We start from the raw sequence: 24,633 nt of genomic DNA, 5'->3' as shown, positions 1-24,633 counted from the left end.
ATCAGCTGGAAGGGACAACACCTCTGACCGCCACTTACCTGGCAATCTCTTCTCGGAGCAGACGATATTCTATTTTCTTGTCATCAGGCAAAGCCTCCGGGGTCCTCATTGGGTCATTTTCCTTTTCAGACTTAGAAGGTGCTTTTGGCTTGGATGCCTAGATATACACAGGAAAACCATCACAAAAACATACTATTGTTCTATTCTGGCAATGTGGAATAGCAGAAAGGATGGTGTCTAAGAAATGAACCAAGACATGCTCCAGGATGCTAGACTGGAAAGCATGAATTGAGGGATGACATCTTATCCTCTTCTTTAATAGACTGCCTCAATAATGGGGCTTGACATTCCACTAAAGTCCATGAAGAAACAGTGACAGACTGTGGTCCATCAAGACAAGCAACAAGGATTTATTATGGAGCAGTTTGTCTATGTTAAATGAATGGTTCTTCAGAAGGTTTGACAATTAAAGTGTCTCTCTAGTTTTGTAAAATCAAATTCCTCCAGCTGCAGTTTGTTTTGAAAAACAAACAAATGGCGCTTTAGTCACCCTTCCCAGGTCTGGCGCTGAATTTCTGCCTTTGCTGCGGTTGTTGGTTACTGTCTGCAGCACTGACGTAATTTCAACGGCGCCTCAGCCAACCGGTAAGCTTAGCAGCTCGTCAGCACAGGCAGAGCCGATGAGCATAGCTACTGGCTGCAATACTACCCCTATGAAGCAGAGTTGCAGTAATGCAAGGACCTTTCCATCAAGAGACTGGTCACATGACTAGAAAGGTCCTTGTACTAATTGTGAAGAAGCCCCCTCAGCTGCTCAGCTCGTGCAGTCTCCATTCAGGTCCCAATCAGTAACTGCAAAATGTGTGTGTGTGTGTGTGTGTGTGTGTGTGTGTGTGTGTGTGTGTGTGTGTGTGTGTGTAAGTGCAAGCCACAGTAATGTATAGTGACTACAAAAAGTGGTAGTGTGTGTAATGGCAAGCTGCAGCGATGTATAGTGTGCGACTACAAGAAGTGTGTGCGTGTGTAGTGATAATGTATAGAGTCTGTTAATATTCCCATGTATGTCACCTGTTATATATAAAAACATTTGTGATTATCTCTTACCTCAGCAGTTCTTCTGGCTTCTTTGATCATTGACTCGAGTCCTCCAAATACCCCAAGTCCAGGACTGACTGGCTCCATGTCAGACTCACTGTCATCAGACGCATTCAGAGTAACCACTACGGATTTGTGCTTTGGAAGCTTTTGAGACAAAATACAAAAGTAGGCATTAGTCATACCGGTAGCTGGTTTTCCAGGAGTCCATCATGACATCACTATCAGGAGGTCATCCTTCAAATCCTTGACAAGGACAGGAACACATAAGAGGTTAAAAGGCCCCTACCTCCATCATCCAGTGATTTTCCAAGTACTACACCAGGACGCAACTCTTTTGTAGAGTTTCCTTCTATATACGTAACCTTCACATAGCACACATGAAATTTAAGGCATGGAATGTAATGGGTGCTGCCAATATGGACTGGAAAACCAATTACCAGTAGGACTAATGCCTACTTTCCTGGACACCCTTCCTGACACCATCAAGAGAATACCAGAGGTTATATTTAGGGAGGACAACTGCTTTCCTTCCAAAGGCCATCTTTTGGCCTGATAAAATGTCCAGTTTATAATGTCTGCAAAAGGTATTAAGACTTGTCCCTGTTGCAGCTGTGCAGATTTGGTCCACCTATTCCCCTGCTATTTCTGCCCATGATGTTGCAACTGCTCTAGTAGAATGGGCTCTGATGTTGTCTGGAGAAGATTTTCCTTCTGCGAAATTAGTCAGACTGATTACTGACCTAATCCATCTTGCCAAGGTTGCTTTTAAAGGTCTTCTTTCCTTTATTCTTTCCATCAAACTGAACTAACAAGTTGGAATCTCTCCGCCAGCTTTTTGTGGTCTCCAGATACTAGGAGGACTGTTCTGGGATACTTCTGTCCAGGCCTTGTGAAAGGATTGGATTCTTCCTCCCACTCCCTTGGTGTCAGTCTCCCTGTATTAGTAACCCCTCAAACATCTCATGTATAGAGGGGGATTGATGGGTCTCTCCTCCACTCCTCACAGCCTGTAGAAGTGCATCTGTGTCTTCTCAAGAGAAAAGATATTTATTTCTCCCTTCTGGTAAGCTTGGGATTAAACCTTCACCTTCCTCCTGTTCAGGGTCAGTATGACAATTCCTCCTCCTCTGAACTTGACTCCATGTCCCACCGTGTCCTTTTTTTGTCTAGGTGTTGTCTGGCAGGAATGAGGGGAAACTAACTCCATAACGGAATTTTGGACCTCTTCTCTTATTATGGCCCTCATATCGGTCATGAAGGAGGAATGTGACTCCATTACCATTTTGGCAGTACATTCTGGGGATAATTGTTTCCCATATTTGAAAGGGAATTTCGTGTGGCATATTGCACATTTTCTACCCTTGTTCATGGATACCGAAGGGGCCATAGACATTTTAGGAGTATCCTTATCCTAAAGGTATAATATTGATGTCAGATGGAACAAGCCCTCAAAAGTATATGAAAAATTTCCCATATCACTCTTATAACAGGGATTCAGTCGGGGTATCAAAGCTGTGGTTTGTCCTTGCATAGTTGGCTGTCTAAATGCACTGGCAACTTCAGCTCCCCTCTGGTAGTACACTAAATAGTACCATCTCGCCAGTCTTCAATCTGAATCATCAAAAGGCCCTTCTCCTTTAATTAGGACTTGGAGCTCTCCCCCCCCCCCCCCCCTTTTAAATCCCGAAAATGCGGTCCACGCTGGAACGCCATGCCAGGTACTAGAGATCTGCTCGTTATGCCCTCTGTAAATGGTAATGATCTGCATGCTGGTGTCTTCGGAGCACACTTCAGCGGCGCACAGGCAGCGTGAACCGAGAGTCCGCCCTGAGGGGGAAGCAGCTCAATCCAGGAGCCTCAGCACTACTGGCCAGGCTGTGGGACCCCTTGTTCGGCAGGGTGTCAACCTCTGGACACTACTGCAGGAGGAAGAAGAGAGACGAGAGGACCCTCCAAGATCTTCCTGCGCCCGGCACTAAGGAGCTCCTGCTCAACTGAAAGGTAAAATCCTTTGCTCCCACAAGCATACCTCCTATGCATCTGTCCCTAATAAAAACAGTAAAAACACTGGTGAGTGGCCTTTTAACCTCTTGCGTGTCCCTGTGCACAAGGTAGGTCCTGGAAAAGATTATAAGGTATGAATCACAATGCTGGGTGCTATTTAACCCCTTCACGACACAGCCCTTTTTTGTTGTTGCATTTTTTGTTTTTCACTCCCCTTTTTCCCAGAGCCATAACTTTTATTTTTCTATCAATTTGGTTATATGAGGGCTTGGTTTTTGCGGGACGAGTTGTCCTTTTGAATGACACCATTGCAAAAAAAGTGCAATTCCACAACTGTTTTTTGGATTTTGTTTTAACCATGTTCACCAAATGCTAAAACTGATCTGCCATTATGATTCTCCAGGTCATTACAAGTTCGTAGACACTAAATATGTGTAGGTTGTTTTTTTATTTAAATGATGAAAAAAATCCAAAGTTTAAAGAAAAAACAAATAGCGTCATATACCGATACCCATAGTGTCTCCATTTTTCGTGACCTCAGGTTGGGTGAGGGCTTATTGTTTGCGTGCTGAGCTGACGTTCTCAATGACGTCATTTCGGTGCAGATATGATCTTTTGATCGCCAGTTATTGCATTTTAATGCAATGTTGTGGCAACTAAAAAAAACACAATTCTGGCATTTTGACTTTTTCCGCTACACCGTTTACTGATGGGATTAATTATTTTTCTAGCTTGATAGATTGCCTTGTTCAGAATCACCCAATACCAAATATGTGTATTTTTTTAATTTTATTTTGAATGGGATGAATGAGGGGTGATATGAACGTTTACATATTATATTTATTTTTTTTTACTTTTTGCATGCTTCAATAGTCTCCATGGGAGACTAGAAGCTGCAGTTGTCTGATCGCCTCTACTACATACAGGTAATGATCAAATCGCCTGTATGTAGCAGAAATGCTCACTTGCTATGAGCGCCGACCGCTGGGCGCATGTCGTGAAGGGGTTAAAGAAGCACTCCCATCAAAGTTTTTATCCTCTTATTACATTGCAGTCATCATATTACATATCACTGTGTACTTACAATTGCTCATTGATCGTTGGAGTAGGTGTGTGCATACTGTATAGATTATAGGTGATCGGTGGAGTACATGTATGCATACTGTAGATTATAGGTGATCGGTGGAGTACATGTATGCATACTGTAGATTATAGGTGATCGGTGGAGTACATGTATGCATACTGTAGATTATAGGTGATCGGTGGAGTACATGTATGCATACTGTAGATTATAGGTGATCGGTGGAGTACATGTATGCATACTGTAATTATAGGTGATCGGTGGAGTACATGTGCGCATACTGTATAGATTATAGGTGATCGGTGGAGTACGTGTGCGCATACTGTACATTATAGGTGATCGGTGGAGTACGTGCGCGCATACTGTAGATTATAGGTGATCGGTCCTCATTCCTCCTGTACCAGTTATGACTTGTATTGTTTAAGATTATTGTACTTGTTTTTATTATGTATACCCCTCCTCACATGTAAAGCGCCATGGAATAAATGGCGCTATAACAATAAATAATAATAATAATAATAATAATAATAATAATAAGTGGAGTAAGTGTGCGCATATTGTATAGATTATAGGTGATCGGTGGAGTAAGTGTGCGCATACTGTACATTATAGGTGATCGGTGGCGTTCGTGCGCGCATACTGTAGATTATAGGTGATCGGTGGAGTATATGTATGCATACTGTAGATTATAGGTAATCTATAGTTCATAGTCACGAGTGCTTGAGAGACCAAGCGCAGCAACAAGGTGGTTTAACACATTAAAAAGCTTCCTTAGGCTACGTTCACATTTGCGTTGTTGGGCGCAGCGTCGGCGACGCATACCGACGCATGTGTCATGCGCCCCCATCTTTAACATGGGGGGCGTATGGACATGCGCCGGTATGCGTTGTACTGCGTTTTGCGACGCATGCGTCATATAGTCGCACAAGACAGGGCGCAGAGGACGCTACTTGTAGCGTTTTCCCTGCGCCGAAATTCCTGATCTGTAGGATCTTATGACAACGCATGCGTCGCAAAACGCTGCATTGTGTACATGCGTTGTTGGTTGCGTCGCATCGCTGCGCCCAACAACGCAAATGTGAACGTAGCCTTAATGCAACACTATTATCGCTTACCCAGTCAACCATCCCCTCTTACCCAAGTACAAGAAATAGCACATACGCAGACTCTTCAGTGCACACGACGGGAAGAAGGCTTGCACATTCAGACGGATGAATAAATCAATATTCTGGCCCTGGTGTTATACTAAATCCATTCGATGTATTGTACAGTGATGAATTCACAAACGGCACTCTCCATTTCAGACTTATTTTAGTGGCAGCCATTGACAAGGCAAGCGGTGAGAGAAGTACCTACCTTTATTACACGCCTGATTGGTCGCAGAACTCTTACTATCTGAGTGGTTGTTCTGCGATGTGTGGCAGAATTCACATTGGAGCATGTCAGAGTAATCCTTGGTACAGGCATGATGTTGATGTGCAGTGGTGAGGAAGGTAGGTTGTTACTGGTCTGTTCCTACAAAGACATTAGCATTAACAAATGTTTAAATAAAGGCATACCACCTATGTAGTGGTTTCCGAGTATACAGCAGTCTGTCCCCTTCAGTGTTTTTCCTTTGGTGTGGGAGATCAGAGAAATGGATGACCCCAATTCTGGTGGGCTACAGCAGAGTTTAGCAAAGCCACCTATTCTAGCGGTAGGGATGGTAACATGAGGTTAAACTGAATTGCTCTCCCTTCTCGTGTGGGGCTACAAGATTATTCTGCCCCTTTATTGCCCCATCCTAAGAGGGAAAATAAAAAGATGTAATTGGCAAGCAGAGAGGTCTGCCTCCTATAGACACCAAGCTAAAACGGATCAGCTCGGCTGCAGGGGGAAGAGCTGGGGTGAGCAGCAAACTCGACTGCTTTCTAGTGTCTACCAGCTATAACCCAAGGTGCTGCATCCCCCAATGGCATTATTTAAGATGGGTCATATATGTATGGATGGAAAAGGTAGAGGTGAACTAGGCAGCCTTTCTGTGAGGGGGAAGTAGTAGTGAAAGGAAAAAAAAATGTATTTCATTTACCATTAATTTTCAAATTTAGCACATGAGCCAATAAATCAACAGATTAGCAATACCTCAGCTTTAGTAGCCCTTTTGTTAGCCAAAGACTTTAGCAGCTCCTCACGCAACATCATTTCTTCTTCCTCCTCTTCATCTGCAAATGGAGGTTTAGGGGGCTGCTCAGGCTCCTCGGGTGGCAGTGGGGGAAGTGGCAGTGGCACCTCTGAAGAACTCTTAGAAATGACGGGGTCATACATTGAGCCCTCACAGCGGGAAGGCTAATAATAAAAACATTTTTACATTATGATATGTGATTTATCGGACCTTGATAGAGCCCTTTCATGTTATCACAGACTTCGCTCAGATATCAGAGAAGCTTACCCAAACTTCTGAAGGGAATTGCTCAGTCATGCATAATACTGATGGCACACACCCCACTGTATTCCCGGGGAGATAAGATCTCGACGGCGAGGCCCCTAAACAAGACACAGAATGGAATAAGCAATGGAGGAATATCACACGGATTTTACATAAATGCCTTAGCCCCAAAGTCGATGAGATGCAATATGCTCACCTAGTATACAGAGCGCCTTACAGGGCTTTCCCACATTACGAAAAGTGGTCCTCAAATGTTGTACATCATATAAAGCAACAAAAGCAGTTAGTAATCACCCTCCCCCGCTGGCTCTCCACTGCTGCAAACAAGGTGACAGCCACAGATCACATCACCACTGCAGACAGTCTCTGCGCTAAGGGCCTTGTACCTTCTACCTCATCCAATCAGCTGAGCTCAGTGATTGGCTGCAGTGGTGATATGAGCTGTTGATGTGATGTCATCACTGTACCTCTGACACCGCAGCAGCAGATGCTGGACCCAACAAGGGAATCCATGTGCCCTCTGCTTTTATTGTTTTATATGACTGGCAAAGTTTTCACTCCACTTTTCTAAAAGTGGACAACATCTAACGAAAAATAATAAATTATAACTCATACAGGGATAAGTTGCTTAAGATAACAAGCAAAGCAAACTGCAAATCCAGGTAGTGGAAGATGAGTGGGAGGGGTTTAGGCGGAATTACAGGGGGTGCTCACTACTGTCTTGCAGCCCAGCACAAGGGATGATGGGAAATGTAGTCAGAAGGGAGGAGAGGATTCTGAAGAAGTGACGACTGTGATAGAGCTGATGCCAGAGGACAGGAAACAAAGCAGAAACCAACATGAAAATGGCAGATAAGGTATATGCAGATCTCTAGGGAGATTATTCTTAGGCATTTATGGCACAAAATAGTAACTGAGTCAGGGTAGTGGACAACCTCTTTAATGCTAAATATTCAAAACTGCCCAGGAAAAAAAAAACACACACACACACACACACATTACCTGGAGAATTTGTTTCACTATCGGTGTCCATTGCAACCTCCTCATAGTTATCATATTGGTATATCCCACCAGAGTTTTCCAAGCCCTGCTTTTCAGCACGTTTTTGGTCTAGATCGAAAGACTGGGAAAAGTAGAATACGTCAAAAGTGGTTCACATAAAAGCTGCGCTGTCAATAGCGGCATGGATGGCATTAGGCTTTCATCTGGCCTGTTCTATTAAAGTAGAATTCTAATAATGGAAGGAAGAACCACCAACTAATAATATTCCTGCAGCTGGAATACACAGTGCTCTTACTGGACTCACCGATGTCAGAGAACCACACATGCTCAGGAAAAACAGATCTCGAACATTACAAGTTTCCGATAGGTCTACAGAAGTAGAGTCTGAAAGCTCAACATTGTAAGACTGCAATTAACTTGTGGTGCATGTGCCCGGTGTAATTCAATACATTCATTTTGTAATGTGGACCTAGCTGGGTTATTAAAGGGGATGGTCCAAGTACCCATGATCTCTGGGACATCCTTACGGATCATCCCATGTGTCCCAAGTTTGAAAGGAGTGTTGTCCTGCCTCCAAATTACAGCTCCATTCAGGGCCTTTAGGACTCTTGGAGATACAGAACTCAAACATCTCTGCATGGAGTGTCAGAGCGCTTGTGTTACAGGCGGCATGGACCACTCTTTTGCAATCGGTGGAGATCCCAGAGACCATACATATCACATATATTCTATCACATATCTTATGGAAAGGGAGTGAATCTTGCTTATGGGCCAACAGCTTTAAACAACTGTTCTGGCCAATATTTTCTGCGGCACTAAGCGACTGTGATTCATCAGTGTACGGCCATAATTACTGTGGGAACATAGTATGGAGCGCACCTTGCTGCGTCTAGTCTTAATATCCCCTACAAGCTTCATAAATCTATTGTACTGCTCTTCTTGATTTGAGAGATCTCTAATCTTGCGGATCTCCTCCTCTCGTTTTCTTCTCTCCTCATCCTCAGCTTGTTTCCCATTCTCTTCCTCCTCCTTCCGCTTTTCTTCAGCTTTCTGTTGTTGCAATTTTTTCCAGGCTTTTGTTTGCTGCCTTCTTCGTGCTTGCTTAGCTGGAAGGAGAAAACACATTCAACATTGCACATCTCAGATACGCCATTAACCCCTGAAGGACGCAATTAAAGGGGTTATCCGGCCCAAATCGATAACTCCAAATGCAGACTTATCGATTTGGACCTGACAACTCCATTAATTTTGTTTTTTCCCTCTCATTCCAAGAATAAGGCCAAGTTCCCACAATGAGTATTTGGTGCTTTTTTTGATGATTAGATAATTTACGATAATGTAATATACCTGTGAAACATCAGGATTGCTATATAGAGTACAAATCAATGTCCAACATGTGGCTGAGCGTCACAGGAGTACCAAGATGGCACAGATGAGGGTCTTCAGCAGCCCCCCACCTGCAATGGCAACCCATCGGTACCCCACTAAGCGGATCATTATGTGACCGGACTGACACCCTCATAGTAGCACAAATTAAATACCTCTATATAAACACAGCTAGCTTCTGAGCCCACTTTGTACACCCCAACCACTACATAATGGATGTATATGTCATGGAGCATAAAGGGGGCTAAAGTGGCTATCCGGAATGACAAAAATAATTAAATAATTCGATAAAATTTAAAAAAGAAAAAAATCTATATATCACCGGTTAAATCTCCTGCTGTCAGTCTGTGCATTTTGTGGACCCAGTCACTGGTCTTACACTGTACATGCTGCCACTAGTGATGAGCGAATATACTCGTTACTCGAGATTTCTCGGGTGTCCTCCAAGTATTTTTTAGTGCTCAGAGTTTTAGTTTTCATCGGGGCAGCTGAATGATTTACAGCTATTAGCCAGCTTGATTACATGTGGGGATTCCCTAGCAACCAGGCAACCCCCACATGTACTAATGCTGGCTAACAGATGTAAATCATTCAGCTGCAGCAATAAAAACTAAATCTTCGATCACTAAAAAATACTCGGAGGACCCCCGAGCGTGCTCGAGAAATCTCAAGTACTGAGTATATTCGCTCATCACTAGCTGCCACCACCACTTACGTCATTCATTGCCACCACCAGTCACGTGGGTACATGGAACAGTATCACTAGAGCCAAGTAAAGACGAGCGGAGAGCATGGAGGAATACCAGATGAGCATAGGTGGCATTGTAATTCTATCACACTGTCTGCTTTTCTCCACATCTTTTGTTAACTCAAAGTATCACATGTTCATCCCATGTTGTGACCACACATCGGACCCAAAAAGTTGGCTAGGTTGTGGGCTTACCTGCATTAGTTGTACTATAAGCTTTACGTGTCAAAACAGAGATTGTATTGCTCTTTTCCTTCTGTGGTTCTGGCTTCACCCCCTCTTTCGGAGGCTCCATCTTGCCCTTTGACAGTTTCTCCTTGCTTTCTTTTAATACCAATTGTTCTTTCTGATGCCATTTTTTACTTGCAGATTGCAAAGCCAAGAGACGTAAATGAAGTTCCGACAACTGCTCTTCCTCTACATCAGGGTTCTGGAATAAAAAAAAAAAAAAAGAGTCACTGTCACAACCTGATCCAAGAGCAGTTACAGAAAGCTAGGCCAAGTCCTGCTCGCAATGTCTTGTTCTGGTTACTGTGACTGACAAGCAGTAGCCATTACACAGTTCTGACACTTATCTAAGCACATATCCCAATTCTAACACAACCAGTCCCCCATAACATCATGTATGGGGCCACACTTGGTATAGACTTTCTACATCTATAGTTAATAATGCACAACCAGTTCCTAAATTAAAGGGTACTGGCCAGTTTGGTAATACCGTGCACTCTGTGGGCAGCATATTATAAAGCTGGCCATTCTGAGCAGAATGATATATATTAGGTAAAACTTATATTTTCTTCATTAGTGTCTCTGCTCATTTTGGGGTTAGCAGTCAAGTAGGCGGTCTTTACTGATTGACAGTAAACATACATCTGATCTATCTATAAGATGGGCGATAAATGTATGACCTCAGGAGGCATAGACAGTGAATGGAGCGGCGCTCACGCATGCACACTACTGCTCCATTCAGAGACTACTTTGGGACCCCAGTTCTAGGGATCAGTGGGGGTCTGATCTTGTGGAAAGGTGATGCATGTATGTAGTGATAAAACTCCTTTATATAAAAAATAATATAGAATCATATATGGGACTGACCGCAACTACATCAGTAGTGTCGATTTCAGAAGGAACGGTCTGCTCCGTCTCATCAGGTTCTGGAAAAGAAAAAAAGCACAGCATTTCTAGACTTTAGGATTTCACAGCAATGTAGTTCCTGTAATAAACGGCTGCATTTCTCATAATGTTTATTAACTGTTCGCTCCGATCATATAGCAATCTAGATTTCTGTAAAGGAGAGTGTGTGTCTGCACACACACCATTAACACATTAAGGACAGGGCAGTTTGTTGTTTTCGCCCCTTCCTATCGACATAGCTTATGAGGACGTGTATGGGTTGCAATTTTGATTAACGCCATTCATTGCAGCGAATGATGTAAAGAAAAAAAGAGGGGGGGGGGTGGGGATTCCAAATTAAATGTTGAAAACAAAAATGCATTTTTTGCCAGTGTTTTGGGGGTTTTATTTTTACGGTCTTCATAGTACGATAAAAATGACCTGGCAGTACGATTCTTCAGGCCAGTATGATAACCGCAATACAAAACATGTATACGTTTTTATTATTTCATGATTAAAAAAAAAAAATTCACAACTTTGCAGAAAATGTTTTGTCCCCCAATTTTTCATACTCCCAGCAATGGAGCCAAAGGCTAGCTTTCCGCATGCTGGGTTATCGTTTGTATTGATACCATTATGGCGTACATACAATTTGGTCTCTTTATCTCATTTTTAAGAGAGGTTCAACTGAAAGGAAAAATATTTGACATTGTTTTTTATCCGCTTTATCATGAGTTCATTATTGTTATATGTTGATAGATCAGACTTTCACAGACACCACAATGCCAAATGTTTAATTTGAATTTCATTTTTAGGTTTTTAATTTTTTTTTATGCATGTTCTATAGATAACCAGCCAGCTGCTACAGTTACAGGCAGGTGGTGTGTGTGAAGCAAGTGGAGCCCCCTGCACACATGCGGACCCCAGCTTGGAAGTACAGGTAGACCCAATTGCAGCAGAAGATAAAACCCTGTGTAGGCCGTCTCTACCCTATGCACGGGATCAATAGTAGCACGAGTGGACGTACCCTCTTCACAAACAGTACTTTGCACCTCCTTTTCTTCGTGTGCACTTTCGGATGGCTTGGATTCCTCCAAGATGATCTGTTTCTTTATTTCAGTGATTGGTTTTAACTTTTGTCTAAGAGGTTTAAGCTCAAACGCCTGAAATGCCTTTACTGGTGGCTTCTCGTCAATTACAGGGGCCACGTCTTCCACAACGCTTTGTTCTTCAGGCGCAGGCGGCTCCGCGCTGCTTTGCACAACGCTCACTTCTTTTGCAGGTTCTTCCTTGAGGACAAGTTTCTCATTCTTGTTGATTGACTCAAGTTCCAGTTTAATCTGCTTATATTTTAGAAGCAGTTCCTCAAAGCTTTCATCCTCAGCGTGAGATTTTCTTGGTGGGGATCTTCCTTTAACTGAAGGGCTTTGCTTGGAAAACATAACTATGAAAGAGGGCTGCAGTGGTCCATACTAAATAGAACAGTCCCTTACCAAACCGAGATCTAGAGTATTAGGTAGTAAACGTCTCAGGAGGCAGACAATGAAAGACTGCCCTCCTACCACACTCCACAAACGTCTGACCCACGGAAATCATCATCACCCCCATGATCTCAGCTAGAGACTATTCTTTACAACTGTTCACATTATATTTGAACCCTAAAGTGTTATTCTCTTCTCAGACACTTACAGTGCTGTCACAGTATACACCATTAATGGAAAAACCCTTTAAGTTGGCTGACCTCTAGTACTGCCCGACTTGAGATCGGAAACGGTGGAGGTGCTGACTTGCTTTACTATTTGGATTAACCTCCCCTCCACCCACCATTCATCCACATTCACTGATAGAGGACATAAGGATACTTGTTGGGTGAATGGCATTCTCTCCACAGCTGGCAGTACACCATACAGTCAACCATGTGTATGGCATCTTCATATATCCAGACTACCTGCACACCATGCTATTTATTGACTGAACACTACAGTCACCCATGTGTATGGAGCAGTGTCTGCCGAGTACCTCAGGGGCACCATATGGTCCCCCATATGTATGGCACCTTCATATATCCTGATTACCTGGGGGAATGCCTGCTGGGCACCATGCAGTCTGTCTACCACGTGTATGGCATATATAGATGTCCTGACTACTGGAGCAATGCCTACTGGGAACCTCAAGGCACCATACAATCTCCCATGTGTATGGCATCTCCATACAGTGGGTACGGAAAGTATTCTGACCCGTTTAAATTTGTCACTGTTTCATTGCAGCCATTTGGTAAATTCAAAAAAGTTCATTTTTTTTCTCATTAATGTACACTCTGCACCCCATCTTGACTGAAAAAAAAACAAATGTAGAAATTTTTGCGATGTTATTAATAAAGAAAAACTGAAATATCACATGGTCGTAAGTATTCAGACCCTTTGCTCAGTATTGGGTAGAAGCACCCTTTTGAGCTAGTACAGCCATGAGTCTTCTTGTGAATGATGCAACATGTTTTTCACACCTGGATTCCGGGATCCTCTGCCATTCTTCCTTGCAGATCCTCTCTAGTTCCATCAGGTTGGATGGTGAACATTGGTGGACAGCCATTTTCAGGTCTCTCCAGAGATGCTCAATTAGGTTTAGGTCAGGGCTCTTGAAGGGCAAATCAAGAATGGTCACAGAGTTGTTCTGAAGCCACTCCTTTGTTATTTTAGCTGTGTGTTTAGGGTCCTTGTCTTGTTGGACCTAGGTGGACCTTCATCCAGAGCACTCTGGAAGAAGTTTTCATCCAGCATATCTCTGTACTTGGCCGCATTCATGTTTCCTTCAATGACAACAAGTCCTCCTGTCCCTGCAGCCAAAAAACACCCCCATAGCATGATGCAGCCACCACCATGTTTCACTGTTGGGATTGTATTGGGCAGGTGATGAGCAGTGCCTGGTTTTCTCCACACATAACGCTTAGTATTATCACCAAAAAGGTCTATCTTCATCTCATCAGACCAGAGAATATTATTTCTCATAGTCTGGGAGTCCTTCATCTGTTTGTTTTTTTAGAAAACTCCATGCAGGCTTTCATAGGTCTTGCACTGAGGAGAGGCTTCCGTCGGGCCACTCTGCCGTAAAGGATCGACTGGTGGAGGGCTGCAGTGATAGCTGACTTTGTGAAACTTTCTCCCTTCTGCATCTCTGGAGCTCAGCCACAGTGATCTTGGGGCTCTTTACCGCTCTCACCAAGGCTCTTCTCCCATGATTGCTCAGGTCTAGGAAGACTTCTGGTGGTCCCAAACTTCTTCCATTTAAGGATTATGGAGGCCACTGTGCTCTTAGGGACCTTGAGTACTGCAGAAATTCTTTTGTAACCTTGGCCAGATCTGTGCCTTGCCACAATTCTGTCTCTGAGCTCCTTGGCCAGTTCCTTTGACCTCATGATTCTCATTTGGACTGACATGCACGGTGAGCTGTGAGGTCTTACATAGACAGGTGTGTGCCTTTCCAAATCAAGTCCTATCAGTTTAATTAAACACAGCTGGACTCCAATGAAGGAGTAAAACAATCTCAAGGAGGATCACAAGGAAATGGACAGCATGTGTCCTAAATATGAGCATCTGAGCAAAGGGTCTGAATATTTATTAAGATGTGATATTTGAGTTTCTTTTTTTAATAAATTTGCAAAAATTTCTACATTTGTTTTTTTTCAGTCAAGATGGGGTGCAGAGTGTAAATTAACCTTTTTTGAATTTACAAAATGGCTGCAACGAAACAGTATAACATTTAAACGGGTCTGAATACTTTCCGTACCCACTGTATATTCAGACTACCCGGCCCAACTGCTGCACTCCATGCCAACAGCTGCACACTACAGTAAACCATGTATGTGTATGGCATCTTCATATAGCTTGACAACTGGACATGACTGCAAAGCAATAAACATTCCCATATATACTGTATATGGGCATTATATATATCCTGACTACTGGGGGCAATGACTGCTGGGAACCATGAAATCTGCCTCCATTGAGTATAGCATCTACATATTACCATGACCACTGGGCAATGCCTGGACGCCATTCCGTCTGCCTTCTCTATGTAGGGCACCTAGATATACCCTAACCACCAGACCAATGCCATTGGCATTTACATATATCCAGGCCACTGGAGAAATACCTGTTGGGCACATGTCATCAGCGTCCCATATGTATGGCATCTCCATCTACCCTCACCACTAGGGCAATGGCTGTCGGGCACCCCATGCTCAGAGCACTATGCCATCTGCCTCCAAAATTTATGGCATCTTGATATACCCTGACAACTGGGGCAATGGCTACCGGGCCCCTCACCCTCAGGGCACCATCCTGCATGCCTCCCATGTGTATGGCATTTACATCTACCCTGACCACTGGGGCAATGGCTGCCGGGCCCCTCACCATCAGGGCACCGTCCTGTCTGCCTCCCATGTGTATGGCATCTCCACCTATCCTGACCACTGGGGCAATGGCTGCCGGGCCCCTCACCCTCAGGGCACTCTTCCTGTCTGCCTCCCATGTGTATGGCATCCATCTACCCTGACCCCTGGGGCAATGGCTGCCGGGCGCCTCGCCCTCAGGGCACCGTCCTGTCTGCCTCCCATGTATATGGCATTTCTATCTACCCTGACCACTGGGGCAATGGCTGCCGGGCCCCTCACCCTCAGGGCACCGTCCTGTCTGCCTCGCATGTGTATGGCATTTCTATCTACCCTGACCCCTGAGGCAATGGCTGCCGGGCCCCTCACCCAAAGGGCACCGTCCTGTCTGCCTCCCATGTATATGGCATTTCTATCTACCCTGACCCCTGGGGCAATGGCTGCCGGGCCCCTCACCCTCAGGGCACCGTCCTGTCTGCCTCCCATGTGTATGGCATTTCTATCTACCTTGACCCCTGAGGCAATGGCTGCCGGGCCCCTCACCCTCAGGGCACCGTCCTGTCTGCCTCCCATGTATATGGCATTTCTATCTACCTTGACCCATGAGGCAATGGCTGCCGGGCCCCTCACCCTCAGGACACCGTCCTGTCTGCCTCTCATGTGCATGGCATCTATCTACCTTGACCCATGAGGCAATGGCTGCCGGGCCCCTCACCCTCAGGGCACCGTCCTGTCTGCCTCCCATGTATATGGCATCTATCTACCCTGACCCATGAGGCAATGACTGCCGGGCCCCTCACCCTCAGGACACCGGGCTGTCTGCCTCCCATGTGCATGGCATCCATCTACCCTGACCCCTGGGGCAATGGCTGCCGGGCCCCTCACCCTCAGGGCACCGTCCTGTCTGCCTCCCATGTATATGGCATCTATCTACCCTGACCTATGAGGCAATGGCTGCCGGGCCCCTCACCCTCAGGGCACCGTCCTGTCTGCCTCCCATGTATATGGCATCTATCTACCCTGACCCATGAGGCAATGGCTGCCGGGCCCCTCACCCTCAGGACACCGTCCTGTCTGCCTCCCATGTGCATGGCATCTATCTACCTTGACCCATGAGGCAATGGCTGCCGGGCCCCTCACCCTCAGGGCACCGTCCTGTCTGCCTCCCATGTATATGGCATTTCTATCTACCCTGACCCATGAGGCAATGGCTGCCGGGCCCCTCACCCTCAGGGCACCGTCCTGTCTGCCTCCCATGTATATGGCATTTCTATCTACCCAGACCCATGAGGCAATGGCTGCCGGGCCCCTCACCCTCAGGGCACCGTCCTGTCTGCCTCCCATGTATATGGCATTTCTATCTACCCAGACCCATGAGGCAATGGCTGCCGGGCCCCTCACCCTCAGGGCACCGTCCTGTCTGCCTCCCATGTATATGGCATTTCTATCTACCCTGACCCATGAGGCAATGGCTGCCGGGCCCCTCACCCTCAGGACACCGTCCTGTCTGCCTCCCATGTGTATGGCATTTCTATCTACCCTGACCCATGAGGCAATGGCTGCCGGGCCCCTCACCCTCAGGGCACCGTCCTGTCTGCCTCCCATGTGTATGGCATTTCTATCTACCCAGACCCATGAGGCAATGGCTGCCGGGCCCCTCACCCTCAGGGCACCGTCCTGTCTGCCTCCCATGTATATGGCATTTCTATCTACCCTGACCCATGAGGCAATGGCTGCCAGGCCCCTCACCCTCAGGACACCGTCCTGTCTGCCTCCCATGTGTGTGGCATTTCTATCTACCCTGACCCATGAGGCAATGGCTGCCGGGCGCCTCACCCTCAGGGCACCGTCCTGTCTGCCTCCCATGTGCATGGCATCTCCATCTACCCTGACCCATGAGGCAATGGCTGCCGGGCCCCTCACCCTCAGGGCACCGTCCTGTCTGCCTCCCATGTATATGGCATCTATCTACCCTGACCCATGAGGCAATGGCTGCCGGGCCCCTCACCCTCAGGACACCGGGCTGTCTGCCTCCCATGTGCATGGCATCCATCTACCCTGACCCCTGGGGCAATGGCTGCCGGGCCCCTCACCCTCAGGGCACCGTCCTGTCTGCCTCCCATGTATATGGCATCTATCTACCCTGACCCATGAGGCAATGGCTGCCGGGCCCCTCACCCTCAGGGCACCGTCCTGTCTGCCTCCCATGTATATGGCATCTATCTACCCTGACCCATGAGGCAATGGCTGCCGGGCCCCTCACCCTCAGGACACCGTCCTGTCTGCCTCCCATGTGCATGGCATCTATCTACCTTGACCCATGAGGCAATGGCTGCCGGGCCCCTCACCCTCAGGGCACCGTCCTGTCTGCCTCCCATGTATATGGCATCTATCTACCCTGACCCATGAGGCAATGACTGCCGGGCCCCTCACTCTCAGGACACCGTCCTGTCTGCCTCCCATGTGCATGGCATCTATCTACCTTGACCCATGAGGCAATGGCTGCCGGGCCCCTCACCCTCAGGGCACCGTCCTGTCTGCCTCCCATGTATATGGCATTTCTATCTACCCTGACCCGAGGCAATGGCTGCCGGGCCCCTCACCCTCAGGGCACCGTCCTGTCTGCCTCCCATGTATATGGCATCTATCTACCCTGACCCATGAGGCAATGACTGCCGGGCCCCTCACCCTCAGGGCACCGTCCTGTCTGCCTCCCATGTGCATGGCATCTATCTACCTTGACCCATGAGGCAATGACTGCCGGGCCCCTCACCCTCAGGGCACCGTCCTGTCTGCCTCCCATGTATATGGCATTTCTATCTACCCTGACCCGAGGCAATGGCTGCCGGGCCCCTCACCCTCAGGGCACCGTCCTGTCTGCCTCCCATGTGCATGGCATCTATCTACCTTGACCCATGAGGCAATGGATGCCGGGCCCCTCACCCTCAGGGCACCGTCCTGCCTGCCTCCCATGTGCATGGCATCTATCTACCCTGACCTGAGGCAATGGCTGCCGGGCCCCTCACCCTCAGGGCACCGTCCTGCCTGCCTCCCGTGTGCATGGCATCTATCTACCCTGACCTGAGGCAATGGCTGCCGGGCCCCTCACCCTCAGGACACCGTCCTGTCTGCCTCCCATGTGCATGGCATCTATCTACCCTGACCTGAGGCAATGGCTGCCGGGCCCCTCACCCTCAGGGCACCGTCCTGTCTGCCTCCCATGTGCATGGCATCTATCTACCCTGACCTGAGGCAATGGCTGCCGGGCCCCTCACCCTCAGGGCACCGTCCTGCCTGCCTCCCATGTGCATGGCATCTATCTACCCTGACCTGAGGCAATGGCTGCCGGGCCCCTCACCCTCAGGACACCGTCCTGTCTGCCTCCCATGTGCATGGCATCTCCATCTACCCTGACCTGAGGCAATGGCTGCCGGGCCCCTCACCCTCAGGGCACCGTCCTGCCTGCCTCCCATGTGCATGGCATCTATCTACCCTGACCTGAGGCAATGGCTGCCGGGCCCCTCACCCTCAGGACACCGTCCTGTCTGCCTCCCATGTGCATGGCATCTATCTACCCTGACCTGAGGCAATGGCTGCCGGGCCCCTCACCCTCAGGACACCGTCCTGTCTGCCTCCCATGTGCATGGCATCTCCATCTACCTTGACCTGAGGCAATGGCTGCCGGGCCCCTCACCCTCAGGACACCGTCCTGTCTGCCTCCCATGTATATGGCATCTATCTACCCTGACCCATGAGGCAATGGCTGCCGGGCCCCTCACCCTCAGGGCACCGTCCTGCCTGCCTCCCATGTATATGGCATCTATCTACCCTGACCCATGAGGCAATGGCTGCCGGGCCCCTCACCCTCAGGGCACCGTCCTGCCTGCCTCCCATGTGCATGGCATCTATCTACCCTGACCTGAGGCAATGGCTGCCGGGCCCCTCACCCTCAGGGCACCGTCCTGTCTGCCTCCCATGTGCATGGCATCTATCTACCCTGACCTGAGGCAATGGCTGCCGGGCCCCTCACCCTCAGGGCACCGTCCTGCCTGCCTCCCATGTGCATGGCATCTATCTACCCTGACCTGAGGCAATGGCTGCCGGGCCCCTCACCCTCAGGACACCGTCCTGTCTGCCTCCCATGTGCATGGCATCTCCATCTACCCTGACCTGAGGCAATGGCTGCCGGGCCCCTCACCCTCAGGGCACCGTCCTGCCTGCCTCCCATGTGCATGGCATCTATCTACCCTGACCTGAGGCAATGGCTGCCGGGCCCCTCACCCTCAGGACACCGTCCTGTCTGCCTCCCATGTGCATGGCATCTATCTACCCTGACCTGAGGCAATGGCTGCCGGGCCCCTCACCCTCAGGACACCGTCCTGTCTGCCTCCCATGTGCATGGCATCTCCATCTACCTTGACCTGAGGCAATGGCTGCCGGGCCCCTCACCCTCAGGACACCGTCCTGTCTGCCTCCCATGTATATGGCATCCATCTACCCTGACCCATGAGGCAATGGCTGCCGGGCCCCTCACCCTCAGGGCACCGTCCTGCCTGCCTCCCATGTATATGGCATCTATCTACCCTGACCCATGAGGCAATGGCTGCCGGGCCCCTCACCCTCAGGGCACCGTCCTGCCTGCCTCCCATGTATATGGCATCTATCTACCCTGACCCATGAGGCAATGGCTGCCAGGCCCCTCACCCTCAGGGCACCGTCCTGCCTGCCTCCCATGTATATGGCATCTATCTACCCTGACCCATGAGGCAATGGCTGCCAGGCCCCTCACCCTCAGGGCACCGTCCTGCCTGCCTCCCATGTGCATGGCATCTATCTACCCTGACCCATGAGGCAATGGCTGCCGGGCCCCTCACCCTCAGGACACCGGGCTGTCTGATGCCCTCACACAAGGACCAAGGATACGTTTTCTGGGGGAAGGGTCTCTCCAGCCGCAGTTGCTCTGTCTCGGGCCCCCGGGCTTCACACCTCGGTCCATCCATTCTCGCTCCCAGAATCGCCCCCCTCTGCCCCTGGAGCGGATCCGGCCCAGTGTGTCATGACTGCGCTCCCAGAAGGAAGGCCTGGGGCAGATGTCCCCCATGGACGAGGGCTGCGGGAGGCGGGGAGGCAGCCGGTACTGCTCCTTGGGCCTGTAGACGTGCGGCGTGGGCAGCAGCGGCCGTGATGAAGGACGAGCCCGGTACTGGTGCGGCACTCCGCGGTTACTGGGCCGGTGGCGGACGGGCTTCGGGCTGTCGGGTCTGACGCTGTCATCGCTGATCTCGCCGTCCTCCAGCTCCCCCTCTTCTCTGGGAGAAGCCGAGCGGCCGGCTGGCTGGGTCATGGCTCACAGCTGTCTGAGGCGGCGCACGGAACAGTCGGCTGCTACCGCGACCAGCGAGCTCCCGAGTCCAGGCCAGACTAGCGGAGCTCTCGCGAGATTGCTTCCATCCCCGTGACGTCACTGCTGCGCTGAGCGATGGACTTCCCGGTGGATACCAATACGTCACGTCAGGCTGCAGAAATGAAAGCGAGAACATTCCTGCTCGTCCTCACCCCGCGGCCACAGGCATGGAGGACTTAGGAGAGCAACTTATCACACCTGCCGGCATGGGGGGAGAACTCACACATCAACTGCATACATTATTAAACATCTAGACCTGATGAGATTGGTATACTTACTTTACACATCTATGTCATAATGGTTGTGTAATCCTCACTTAAAGGGACTCTGTCACCCCCAAAATCAAAGGTGAGCTAAGCCCACCGGCATCAGGAGCTTATCTACAACATTCTGTAATGCTGTAGATAAGCCCCCGATGTAACCTGAAAGATGAGAAAAAGAGGTTAGATTATACTCCCCCAGGGGCGGTCCCGCTGCGGTCCGGTCCCGCTGCGGTCCGGTCCGATGGGTGTCGCGATTGGTCCAGCGCCTCCCATCTTCTTACTATGACGTCCTCTTCTTGTCTTCAGGCTGCGGCTCTGGCGCAGGTGTACTTTATCTGCCCTGTTGAGGGCAGAGCAAAGTACTGCAGTGCGCAGGCGCCTGGCCTCTCTGACCTTTCCCGGCGCCTGCGCACTGCAGTACTTTGCTCTGCCCTCAATAGGGCAGATAATGTACGCCAGCACTGGAGCTGCAATGTGAAGACAAGAAGAGGACGTCATAGCAAGAAGATGGGAGGCGCTGGACCAACCGCGACACCCATCGGATCGGACCACAGCGGGACCGCCCCTGGGGGAGTATAATCTAACCTTTTTCTCATCTTTCAGGTTATATCGGGGGCTTATCTACAGCATTACAGAATGCTGTAGATAAGCCCCTGATGCCGGTGGGCTTAGCTCACCGTCGATTTTGGGGGTGACAGGTTCCCTTTAAAGCAGTGTTACTAATCCGCGTGTGACTGAATAGGCTCCGAGCCACGGCCCGGGAATGGCCACTGACCAGTGTGTGACGCTGCTCTATAATACTGCATTCCCGTCATATGTCGGACCCCACCAATCTGACATTGCTGATCCACCCTGACAATCGCTAGTCATGATGATGGACAACTCTGCTAAACCTTTACGTAGGGGTTATGCAGCCATGACATGGCTAGTTGTACATTGTGGTGTGGCCAGAGCCATAGCGGTCTCCACTCTTCCTGTACATAGCCATAGGAGGCTGGGGCTTCTGTGAAGTGAATTGTATATTGTGGTGGTGCCATTTAGTGCTGCAAACAGTTCAGTCAACACAGTGGCATTTGTTTTGTTTTTTTGGATGATTGCAAAAATCAGCGATTCTGCAATTGGCGCCCTTTATTTTTCCATTGCTCCTTGGCTGTTCTTCATAGGAGTACCAAGATGGCAGCTCCAGGCCTTCAGCAGCGATACCTGGTATTTACCAGCAGCCACAGTGGTAATCTGCAGATAAATACTATTTTCCACATGTGGTGATCTACCTGGAAGGAAACTGAAGTCCCCCTGCAGTGTCCTTTGGGTTAGTGAGCAGTCAGTGCTCTGTACCGAGTGCGTCCCTCCATTATCCCTGCTCCATGACTGGCATCCTGCCCTGTACACACACTGTAGAGGTGGATATTCCTCTGGAACCCTCCAGCATTTCAGAGAAATTATCCTCTACAGTCAGACGGCCGTATAACACAGACGACGTTCACATCGCAATGCTCGGACTGGACGGCGGCCCTCCTGATCCGAGCGGGAGTGCTGCATAGAAATACATGCTGTCACGCTGGAGTCAGGAGGGCCGCTGGCCAGTCCGAGCATTGCAATGTGATCGTTGTCTGTGTTATACAGCCGTCTGACTACGCCGTAAAGATCTTGCCAGCGCCGCTGCAGATTGGCACGTCTTTCACTATGGCAGAAACCTGGCAACGACGTACAGCAGCGCTCGGAGGATCCAGCCTAGTCTTGTCTCCGGCTAAAGATATTTAGGCTCTGTGCCCACGAAGAGTCAAAAACGCAGCGGCTTACAGTTCCAGTACAGTGGATGGGATTTATAGTAATCTCAAGCCCCCGCTGCTTCTTATTACTCGGCGTAGACTGACCGGCGGTACGTGTGTCACATCCGCAACATGTCAATTTCCCCAGCGGCTACGATGTTTTCTGTGCAGATTTCCCCCACATCATTGCATTGGGGCAGAAAATCCACAGGTAATAAAGGCATATGCATTTTTAAAAGTTTTTCAGCTGTAGAAGAAATGCCTGTAATCCGCACATGACTGTATCAATAAAGTTTTGCCAATGCCAAATAACAGAAAGTATCAAAAACAAAGCAACTTTATTTGTAAGCATGACATACCAACAAGAGAGGAAAACAGCAGCAACAAAGAGGCAATAATCGGTGCAGACATTCTGGGACATCAAAAGCTCCTTGTGGGAACCTAGCCTTAGGCTACGTTCACACATTGCGTTTTTCCAGTGTTTTTTTTCTGCAGGGAAAACCTGCTCTCTTGGCAGTAAAGATGCTGCTTAGGCCGGTTTCACACGTCAGTGGCTCCGGTACGTGTGGTGACAGTTTCCTCACGTACCGGAGACACTGACTCACGTAGACACATAAAAATAAATGTGTCTCTGCACATGTCAGCGTGTTTTCGTGGACCGTGTGTCCGTGTGCAAAACACGGAGACATGTCAGTGTTCGTGGGAGCGCATGGATCACACGGACCCATTAAAGTCAATGGGTCCGTGTAAACACGTACCGCACATGGATGCTGTTCGTGTGCCATCCGTGTGCCGCCTGAGGACCACACGGACCGTGCAGGAGAGACAGCACTACAGTAAGCGCTGTCTCCAGAGTGTGGTGCTGAAGGCAGCATTCATTTCTTGTCCCCTGCAGCGCTCGTAAGAGAGAAGAGATGAAAAATCCTTTATTTTATTTTTTTGTTAAAAATAAAGTTTAGGGGTCACCTCCTGCCTCCCACCCCCCTTGCGCCCGCCCGCTTGCAGAGAAATACTCACCCAGCTCCCGCGATGCCTTCTCTCAGCGCCGGCAGCTTGTCCTGTGTCAGCCATCACGTGGTACCGCTCATTACAGTGATGCATATTCATCACTGTAATGAGCGGTTCCACGTGACCGCTCACACAGGACAAGCTGCCGGCGCTGAGAGGAGGCATCGCGGGAGCTGGGTATTTCTCTGCAAGCGGGAGGGCGCAAGGGAGGTGGGAGGCGGGATGTGACCCCCAAACTTTATTTTTAATTAAAAAAAAAGGATTTTTCATCTCTTCTCTCTTGTGAGCGCTGCAGGGGACAAGAGATGAATGCCGCCTTCAGCACCACACTCTGGGGACAGCGCTTACTGTAGCCCTGTCTCTCCTGCACGGTCCGTGTGGTCCTCAGGTGGCACACGGCTGCCGCACATGTGCCACACTGATGTGCCACATGAGCACACGGACACGGATAACTCCGGTACCGTTTTCTCCAGTACCAGAATTATCTGGACGTGCGAGACTGGCCTTACAAAAAGTACCGTAGGTTTTACTGCATTTTTGTAGTCTCTTGTGCATGCTGATGGAGTTTAGCGCCCCCCCCCCAAAAAAAAAAAAAAAAAAAAAAATCATGATGCGGCGTCCTCTAGGCTTTTACACCAAAAAAGCAGCAAAACCTTATACCTGCATTTCTGCACTTACTTATTGCTTCCTATGGATGAGAAAAAAAGCTCTGCAAACGTGCTGACGAATGTGACATGCTGCAGTTTTCCAATTCAGTCAGGTAAAAAAAATGTGTGTATGAGATTTCTGAAATCTCAGACTTTGCTGGTACTGTAAAACGCAACTTAAAATTTCCAGCAAAAAGGAAGGAAAAAACGCAGCAAAAACGCAACGTGTGAACATAGCCTAAATGTACAATTCAACCAAGTTTTGATTCTTTCTGCCTGTGGTTTGGGCAACATGAAT

General features: G+C 48.7%; 1 protein-coding gene across 2 annotated transcripts in view; it reads right to left on the bottom strand.

Annotated features, from left to right (window-relative positions):
- The window catches only part of ZFC3H1 (zinc finger C3H1-type containing), a 95,823-nt gene extending 75,149 nt beyond the window's left edge, over nt 1-20,674 (bottom strand). For both annotated transcript variants that reach the window (XM_069764600.1, XM_069764601.1), the window contains exons 1-11: nt 20,168-20,674; nt 11,885-12,274; nt 10,840-10,898; nt 9,940-10,174; nt 8,490-8,716; nt 7,611-7,731; nt 6,612-6,706; nt 6,305-6,508; nt 5,540-5,698; nt 1,105-1,242; nt 39-157 (exon numbers count right to left, since the gene is read on the bottom strand). In XM_069764600.1, coding sequence (XP_069620701.1) covers nt 39-157; nt 1,105-1,242; nt 5,540-5,698; nt 6,305-6,508; nt 6,612-6,706; nt 7,611-7,731; nt 8,490-8,716; nt 9,940-10,174; nt 10,840-10,898; nt 11,885-12,274; nt 20,168-20,588 — 2,168 coding nt within the window. In that variant the 5' untranslated portion in view covers nt 20,589-20,674. The remainder of the gene's footprint in view (nt 1-38; nt 158-1,104; nt 1,243-5,539; nt 5,699-6,304; nt 6,509-6,611; nt 6,707-7,610; nt 7,732-8,489; nt 8,717-9,939; nt 10,175-10,839; nt 10,899-11,884; nt 12,275-20,167) is intronic.
- Between the last annotated feature and the right edge of the window lie 3,959 nt (nt 20,675-24,633).

The sequence above is a fragment of the Ranitomeya imitator genome, chromosome 4, assembly GCF_032444005.1.
Source record: "Ranitomeya imitator isolate aRanImi1 chromosome 4, aRanImi1.pri, whole genome shotgun sequence".
Lineage (NCBI taxonomy): Eukaryota > Metazoa > Chordata > Amphibia > Anura > Dendrobatidae > Ranitomeya > Ranitomeya imitator.
This window is presented reverse-complemented; position numbering and strand designations above follow the sequence as displayed.